This window comes from Entelurus aequoreus, linkage group LG20 (genome assembly GCF_033978785.1).
Source record: "Entelurus aequoreus isolate RoL-2023_Sb linkage group LG20, RoL_Eaeq_v1.1, whole genome shotgun sequence".
NCBI classification, from domain to species: Eukaryota; Metazoa; Chordata; class Actinopteri; order Syngnathiformes; family Syngnathidae; genus Entelurus; species Entelurus aequoreus.
The window spans coordinates 50095973-50105972 of record NC_084750.1 but is presented as its reverse complement, the minus strand read 5'-3'; the positions used below and the strand labels follow the sequence as shown (position 1 = coordinate 50105972).

Below are 10000 nucleotides of genomic sequence, written 5' to 3'. Positions count from 1 at the left end.
ATTCTCTGCATTTGACCCATCACCCTTGATCACCCCCTGGGAGGTGAGGGGAGCAGTGAGCAGCAGCGGTTGTCGCGCCTGGGAATAATTGTTATGGTTATTTAACCCCCAATTCCAACCCTTGATGCTGAGTGCCAAGCAGGGAGGTAATGAGTCCCATTTTTGGAAATGTTCCCTTCGAGTAAAATCTTTACCGCAGATTGAACATAAAAAAGGTTTTTCTCCAGTGTGTGTTCTCATGTGTCTTTTCAAATAACTAGGAGATATAAAAGTTGTGTGACAGAGAGAACATGTGAAGTGAGTGTTGTCAGTGTGACATGTTGCATCATGTTTAGAGTGTTCATCATCAGTGTCAGGAGAGTGTGACGTTGTGTCCTCACTATCTGATAGTGGAGCTAAGATCTTGTCTGCTTGTGATCCTCCACAGTGGTCTCCATCAGCTTCTGTTGTCATGTGTTGTGTTGAGCTGCTGCTTCTCTTCTCCTCACTCTCACCTTTGACCTCATCATCTTCACTCTTCACAGGGACACCAGTCACTGGCATCTTGGTGACATCAACCTCCTCCACTCCTTCAACATGCTGACTGATGCTGTGTTCCTCCTCTTCCTCTTTAATGTGAGGGCTCAGTGGGTCCTCCTCTTCTTCCTTAACGTGAGGGCTCAGTGGGTACTCCTCTTCGTCCTTAACGTGAGGGGTCAGTGGATCCACCTCTCCCTCTTTAATGTGAGGGGTCAGTGGGTCCTCCTCTTCCTCCTTAACGTGAGGGGTCAGTGGATCCACCTCTTCCTCCTTAATGTGAGGGCTCAGTGGGTCCTCCTCTTCCTCCTTAATGTGAGGGCTCAGTGGATCCACCTCTTCCTCCTTAATGTGAGGGCTCAGTGGGTCCTCCTCTTCCACCTTAATGTGAGGGCTCAGTGGATCCACCGCTTTCTCTTTAAAATTGGGTGTCAGTGGGTCCTCCTCTTCCTCTTTAAAATCGGGGATGAGTGGGTATTCCTCTTCTTTCTTAATGTGGGAGGGCTGTGGCTCCTCCGTCTGCATCCTGAAGCTCCACTGCTGTTGCTTAGGGTGAAGATAATCTTCACAGACGTCTGCAAGACAAACACACCATCTTTGCTCAGTCACACAATGCATTCAGTACTTTTACATGCACTTAGGAAAAACAAGTTATCGTATGAACTGTCTTGAAATCTCAGTAACGCACAAACACGCTGCTCTTTACAACATTATTCACAGGAAAATAAAAACAAACCAGGACGACAGGACTTTTTACTATGGATGGACAATATGGTTTAAAATTGATTTTGCAATATATTATTTCATATAGAATTACTAATAGAACCATTTTAAAACAGGCTACACAGGCTCCTAATTTAGTTGCTGAAATATGCAGTAAAATATTACATCATTTCCAGTATTATTTTCTCAAAGAAAGTAACCAGATATTAACAGTAAATAAACAAGTACATTAATAATAATTGTTTCGACAAAATAATACAATTAGAAATGACACAATATGTTACTGCATATGTCAGCTGCCAAATTAGGAGCTTTTCTAAGCAGTTTTGAAATTCTTCTATTATCAATCATATACCAAATGATATATAGTGACATATATTGTTATTAGGATATAGATTTTAGGTCATATCGCCCATACCAAACATTGGTTCGCCGAGTCATTTTGTTTGGCCCACCAAATATATTAATTTTTTATATTTTTTATATTCTTCAGATGTATGTGTATTAAGGGTGTAACAGTACGTGTATTTGTATTGAACTGTTTCGGTACGGGGGGTTTGGTTTGGTTCAGAGATGTACCGAACGAGTTTCCACAGGAACATATTAAGTAGCGCACCGTTCGTTGTGTAAACAATGCACACCGAGGCACAACACACGGCATGCTAGCAGCGACCGGGATACTAAATGATGTAAAAGCCAGAGCTGGAAGATGCTTTTGCCTCGTTAAGATCTCCCGTTTGGTAACACTTCGGCTTTGCGGTGCAATACAACAATGAATAACATTGCTTCAACGAAGAGAAAGACAAACAAACACAGCTACCACCACATTCAAGCAGCCTCTCCTCGGCGAGTCAGGCAGGGCTAAAGCAATAACGAATGCCGTTGGTGTTTTTATAGCAGCAGTTTTAAGACCATATTGCATTAAAAACTATATTTTGAGCCACTTCTATGGTGGAAGAACAATGAGCCCGTATATCCCCTTACTGCCAAGTTAGCCAGGCACTACCTCGCCATACCTGCTACCTCCGTGCCCAGCGAAAGGGTATTTTGTGTGGATAAACTGATTTTTCTGGCAGAAAACATGAAGATTGAGTGAAAGTCACCAGGGTTAAAGGCTGAGGGGGGAAAAGAAAAGTTAATCTGAGGATGAGTTGACTTGAAACTGTTTAATGTTGCACTTTTTGTATGTAGAAGAAAAGTTATGTCATTTTATTTAATCTGAGCAACACCTTGAAGCAGTTTAATGTTGCACTTTATATGTAGAAAGGTTTTGATAAGAAACCAAGTCTGAGTCTTATCTTATTTAGTTTTCATTTTATATATATATATATATATATGTATATATATATATGTATATATATATATATACATATATATATATATATATATATATATATATATATATATATATATATATATATATATATATATATATATATATATATATATATATATATATACATATACATATATACATATATACATATATACATATATATATCTGTCCAGAGTCGGGACCCGGGGTGGACCGATCGCCTGTGCATCGGTTGGGGACATCTCTGCGCTGCTGACCCGTCTCCGCTCGGGATGGTCTCCGGCTGGCCCCACTATGGACTGGACTCTCACTATTATGTTAGATCCACTATGGACTGGACTTTCACAATATTATACTAGACCCACTCGACGTCCATTGCATCCGGTCTCCCCTAGGGGGGGGTCACCCACAGCTGCGGTCCTCTCATTCACATCGACTTCCCACTGGGTTGTGAGTTTTTCCTTGCCCTTTTGTGGGCTCTGAACCGAGGATGTTGTTGTGGCTTGTGCAGCCCTTTGAGACACTTGTGATTTAGGGCTATATAAATAAACATTGATTGATATATGTTGACAACATGAACCCTGGCAATGGACCCTGTGTGTATATGTATGTTATTGTTATGCTTAGCATTCATGACTGCCCGCTGTTGCACTGATCACTGTTACACCCTTAGTGTATATGTTTAAAATGTGGTACTCCTGTTCTACATCACGTGGAAGTGTCATGTCATGGGGATGGTGTGCTTTTAACTAAGGGTGTGACGATACGGTCAGCTCACCAAAGGATACTCGATATTGGCTTTAGGAGAACGAGACGATATTCTGGTGGTTAACATGATTCTTACACGTATGTGTACTTCATGTGTATATGAATGTACTTTCCCTTGTGTGCTTAGTTTTACTGTAACTTCATTGTGGATAATATCTATAAACAACCTCAATTGTTTGTCATCTTTAATTTGAAGGACTGTTTACTTATCTGACAAATTCAAAGGAAACTGCACTTTTTGAAAAATGTCGCCTATCATTCACAATCCTTATATAAGACGTGTTTTAAATGTTTATGTATTCTAATTAGTAAATAAACGTGAGCAAAAATCAGCTAACTTTGGAGTCAATGGGAGCTCCTCTATTAGACCCACAAAGTCCTCCAAATAACCATCCAAAAACTGCCAACAATACTCCATTTACAATTTGTGACCTGAATAAAAACCAAGTATTAGCGATATTGTTATTATAAGGGCTAACATTAAGGACCTACTTTTAGCGGCGCATTGCTCACAGAAGTAACTGTTATGTCCTGCACTAAGCTGGGCCTTCATAGGGGCCTGGTGTTAGCTCACGTGAATGTATGCAGCCTGCGTAATAAGTATCAGGAAGTAGAGTGTATTATCAGAGATCATTTCATTAATATCTTTGCCATTTCTGAGACCCACCTTGATGATTCCTTTTCTGATTCAGTTGTAGCCATTGAGGGGTTCTCAATTTTTAGGAAAGATAGGAACAGGTTTGGGGGTGGGGTGGCTATTTATGTTCAGAATCATTTATCTATCAAAGTGCGTAATGATTTGATGAGGGAGAGCATTGAAGCTATTTGTGTGCAGGTATTTGAAACCAATTCTAGTATGCTGTTTCTATAGGCCTCCTAGTGCTGATGCTCTGTATCTGAAGGAGTTATGTGAGATGTTTGACAGGATATCAGATGAGAATAGAGACATCTATTTACTGGGTGATATGAATGTTGACTGGCTGGGACAGGGGTGTACAAACAAAAATAAGTTACTATCCATTTTAAATGCTTGCAATCTGTCCCAAATTGTTGCCCCTCCCACGAGAATAGGTAGTAATAGTGATGGTATTATTTTAGCGACATGCATTGATCATATTTATACAAATGTTCCGGACCAATGCTCCAAAGAAGCCTCGGTTCCTGTAGGTTTTACTGACCACAATATAATAGCAGTCACTAAAAAGACAAGGGTTCCTAAACCTAAAGCGAAAATTATTTTTACAAGGTCTTATAAGAGATTTGATGAAGAATGTTTCATTGATGAAATATCCTGTTTAAATTGGAACAAGGTGTGCAGTGAGGAAGACCCTGAGGCTGCACTGGACTTATTTATGTTAATGTACATGAGTGTTGTGGACAAGCATGCCCCTTTGAAAAAGTTTTCAGTCAAAAGTAAGTCTGCCCCATGGATTGATAATGGACTTAGGAGTTTAATGACAGAAAGAGACATGGCTAAAAAAGCCTCCGTCAACTCAGGTTTAATTGATGACAGGCATAAGTACTGTTCCTTAAGAAACCAGGTCACAAAGTTAAACAAACTGAAAAAAAGGGAATATTACAAACAGAGGTTATATCAATCAATCAATCAATGTTTATTTATATAGCCCTAAATCACAAGTGTCTCAAAGGGCTGTACAAGCCACAACGACATCCTCGGTACAGAGCCCACATACGGGCAAGGAAAAACTCACCCCAGTGGGACGTCGGTGAATGACTATGAGAAACCTTGGAGAGGACCGCATATGTGGGTAACCCCCCCCCTCAAGGGGAGACCGAAAGCAACGGATGTCGAGTGGGTCTGACATAACATTGTGAAAGTCCAGTCCACAGTGGATCCAACACATCAGCGGGAGTCCAGTCCACAGCGGGGCCAACAGGAAACCATCCCGAGCGGAGACGGGTCAGCAGCGCAGAGATGTCCCCAACCGATGCACAGGCTAGTGGTCCACCCGGGGTCCCGGCTCTGGACAGCCAGCACTTCATCCATGGCCACCGGACCTATGCAACTCCCCCTCGCAAGGGACAGGGGAGAAGAGGAGAGAAGAAAAGAAACGGCAGATCAACTGGTCTAAAAAAGGGGGGGTCTATTTAAAGGCTAGATTATACAAATGAGTTTTAAGATGGGACTTAAATGCTTCTACTGAGGTAGCATCTCTAACTTTTACCGGGAGGGCATTCCAGAGTACTGGAGCCCGAATAGAAAACGCTCTATAGCCCGCAGACTTTTTTTTTGGCTCTGGGAATCACTAATAAGCCGGAGTTTTTTGAACGCAGATTTCTTGTCGGGACATATGGTACAATACAATCGGCGAGATAGGCTGGAGCTAAACCGTGTAATATTTTATACGTAAGTAGTAAAACCTTAAAGTCGCATCTTAAGTGCACAGGAAGCCAGTGCAAGTGAGCCAGTATAGGCGTAATATGATCAAACTTTCTTGTTTTTGTCAAAAGTCTAGCAGCCGCATTTTGTACCAACTGTAATCTTTTAATGCTAGACATAGGGAGGCCCGAAAATAATACGTTACAGTAATCGAGACGAGACGTAACGAACGCATGAATAATGATCTCAGCGTCGCTAGTGGACAAGATGGAACGAATTTTAGCGATATTACGGAGATGAAAGAAGGCCGTTTTAGTAACACTCTTAATGTGTGACTCAAACGAGAGAGTTGGGTCGAAGATAATACCCAGATTCTTTACCGAGTCTCCTTGTTTAATTGTTTGGTTGTCAAATGTTAAGGTGGTATTATTAAATAGATGTTGGTGTTGAGCAGGACCGATAATCAGCATTTCCGTTTTCTTAGCGTTGAGTTGCAAAAAGTTAGCGGACATCCATTGTTTAATTTCATTAAGACACGCCTCCAGCTGACTACAGTCCGGCGTGTTGGTCAGCTTTAGGGGCATGTAGAGTTGGGTGTCATCAGCATAACAGTGAAAGCTAACACCGTACTTGCGTATGATGTCACCTAGAGGCAGCATGTAGATACTAAAGAGTGCAGGGCCAAGAACCGAACCCTGGGGAACTCCGCACGTTACCTTGACATAGTCCGAGGTCACATTGTTATGGGAGACGCACTGCATCCTGTCAGTAAGATAAGAGTTAAACCAAGACATATGATGTGAGATATGATAGCAAAAACTTATGGAATGTTTTGAATGAAATCATGGGTAGGAAGAACAATGTCTGTACACCTTTTGTGGAATCAAATGGGTTGGTACTCACTAAGCCATGTGACATTGCCAATCATTTTAATAACTATTATGGCCAATCATTTTAATAACTATTATGTTGACAAGGTATCTCAATTAAGGCATGGTATGCATATATCCAACAACAACAAATCAGCTGACCTCATTAGGAATATTATAATGGATAATAAGGACTGTGAATTCAATTTTCATCAGGTTGAAGTCAGTGAGGTTGAGAGGTTACTACACTCTCTTCCGGACAACAAAGTAGCTGGTGTAGACAACCTGGATAGTAAGTTACTGAAAATGACTGCTGGTATCATATCAGTGCCTGTTTGTCATATTTTTAATAAATGTTTACAAGTGGGCCTGTGTCCAAAGATATGGAAGGTGGCTAAGGTTACTCCTCTACATAAGGATACCAAATTGGCTTTCAATGAGGGCAATTCTAGACCAATAAGCATCCTACCTGGGTTATGTAAAATACTGGAGAAATGTGTGTATGCACAAATTCAAGCTTACTTTCAATCAAATGGGCTAGCAACTGATTGTCAACATGCATATAGAACGGGCCACTCTACGTCCACTGCTCTTATACAAATGACGGACGATTGGCTTAATGCTATAGATAATTCTATGTTGCTTGGAGCTGTGCTGTTAGATTTTAGTGCTGCATTTGACGTGATTGACCACTCTCTTTTAATTGACAAACTTAAATGTTATAGTTTTAATACTTCTGCTTTAATGTGGATACAGAGTTATTTGTCCTCAAGATCACAACAGGTGTATCTTAATGGCAGCTTGTCTAATAGCAGAAGTTTGGATAACACCTCAAAAACAAAAAGTATTACATTGGGGAGTAGGCAAGGGTTATCTTGTGACCCAAAGTTGGATTTGAGACTAAGTATTTCAACAGTTCAACAGGTCAGAAGTGCCAAGCTCCTTGGAGTGAGGCTGGACTGCACTCTATCCTGGTCAAATCATATCAGTGATATAGTTACAGAGATGGGAAGGGCTGTTGGTATTTCCAGGAAATGTGCTGCTTTTGTTGATCCACCTCTTCTTTGTCAAATTGTTAAGAGTTTGGTCTTGTGTCATCTTGACTATTGTTCTACAGTTTGGGCGTCTGCTGCAAGTGGTGAGATCAGTAAACTCCAGATTGTCCAGAATAGGGCAGCAAGGCTGGTTCTTGGTTGTTCACTAAGAACCAATGTGAACCAAATGCATGCTTCTCTTTCCTAGCTAACAGTGCAGAACAGGTTGTCAGCTAATACTCTTATATTGCTCAAATCACTAACCGCTAGTAAAACTCCTGCTTTTCTCATGGCCCAAATAGTTCACAGTAGCACTATACATAATCATAATACCAGGGCATCCAGTGAGGGGCATTTTGTACTCCCTCGTCCCAGGAAGAATGCTTTGTGGAAATCTTTTATTTATAGATCTTTATTGCTCTGGAATAACCTGCCTCAAATTCTCACCAGCATTGAAAGTAAACAGGTTTTTAAAAAGAGAGTAATATTTTATCTGAGTCTTTAAATTAGTTTGCTCGTTGATGATTTGTTTGGTTTTATATTGTGTAGTTATATTTATATGGTATTTATTATTCTGTATTTATTATTGTGGTTTGCTAGTTTTTTTATTGATGCTTTTATTTTTTTCTGTATTGTGTAGTTATAATTATATGCTTTTACTTGTAATTGTATTGAATTGTGGACCCCAGGAAGACTAGTGGGTTGTTGAGGCAACCAGCAAATGGGGATCCTTAATAAAAATCTAATCAAATCAAAACTATCTTATGCTGTTATATTGACATACTGAGCTGCTTCCTCGCCTCTAAGATGGTGAAAGCTAATTCTAGATTATAAATCATGCTTCTCACTTATATGGTGAAGGTTGTGGACATAAACCGAGAACTTGGTCAACTTTGACATCCAACTTAGACCTGGAGATGGCAAGAAAGACACAAAAATATGCTCTTTTGCACCCACCCTTTTTTACCCTTTGTGAGGATTAATTCTTCATCTAAACGGGAAGATATGAACATCCCATCAGTCGGCATCCCAGTGAGAGCAGACATTGTATGCTTAAAATGAGCAAGTTATGTAAATATGACATGTTATTAAGAATGTTACTACATTACATATATACTTACAGTGTGTATTTAAAATGTTGAAGGGGGTTTTAGGATGTTATTTAGAGAACTTTATAGGCAGAATAGAGCGGCTACTAATGACTCAAGCTCGAAGCTCCTGGTTTTTCACCAATTTAACATGCTAAAATTAACAAAGACAGCACCTTTTGAAGAAAATATTTTAGTGTTTAAAGACATGAAAACATCATTAATAGAACATACATAACCCAATGATCCTAATGAATCACTGTATATGGTTCAGTCCCAACAGTATTTAGTCACTAATATTTACATCTTGTGTTCATTTCACATCCACAGGTGTCACATTGATCAGTGATATTATCTACACTTCATTTACAGTATGACCACATTACTTCATGTAATGTAATGTAATGTAAACATTTCATTATTTTCGCCATATTAGGATATACATTTATGAAAATAATTAAACATGTTTAGTATTGTTTACTCATATTTGAAAATAGGAAATAATAATAATGTGAGGACACTGACATATTGCATGAAACAAGTGTGAAAATATTTACCTTCAAGATTGTTACACCACTGACAATAGTTTCAAGAGACTACATAAGAACTTGATATTACAAAATAGTATTATATGCAAATTTATTTCAAATAAATTGTTAACTGGAATCAATAATGCGACTCTTTGAATTTCTGTAATTTCATAATATATTTTCACGTGGCTTTTTATTTTTAGAAAAAAACATTTATATTTCGCAAAGCAATAATTGGTTAATATTTAAAACAAACATGCGTATTTCGCAAGCAAATATTTTTTAGCTTACCTCATTATTAACAACCCTGTCTGCAATCTTTCCTCTTGATATCTACGGCAGTTGTCGAAGTAAACAAAAGATGAAGTCCGTAAGGTTTGCTCACTTTCGGTTGACATCCAAAAGTAGCAGCTAGTGAAAAGTTTGTTTTCTTTGCTTCAAGTTGTTTTATATGTTTTTGGCGTTTCGCATGTACTTCCAAAGCCTTGAAACCTTGTGATCCATAGTCAATATTATCATGACACCACGTGCACAAAACCTTTCCGGGACCATCGATTTTCCGAATAAAATCACAGAACAAAGTCGTAACTTCCTTCTTCCCAACAGTATCAGTGATTTCCCTTTCCATCCAGTCCCATCCAAACTTATTTTTGACATGTTTATCAATTTATTTTACTCGTCAAGCGTCCTTTCTCTCGAGAACCGACATCGTTTACATATGGAAAATGGCCGTAATAACCATTATGAATGATGACGTTATTAACGTAGGGTGACCATTTCCATTAATCCAAAAAGGAGGACAATTTGCGGCATATG

General features: G+C 39.3%; 1 protein-coding gene across 4 annotated transcripts in view; it reads right to left on the bottom strand.

Moving 5' to 3' along the window:
* Window positions 1-10000, bottom strand: part of LOC133636338 (gastrula zinc finger protein XlCGF48.2-like) — a 359822-nt gene that overhangs the window by 344567 nt on the left and 5255 nt on the right. For 3 of the 4 annotated variants that reach the window (XM_062030295.1, XM_062030296.1, XM_062030298.1), the window contains exon 2: window positions 381-1091. In XM_062030295.1, the coding sequence (XP_061886279.1) occupies window positions 381-1091 (711 nt within the window). The remainder of the gene's footprint in view (window positions 1-380; window positions 1092-10000) is intronic. The other variant, XM_062030297.1, reaches the window with a different exon arrangement.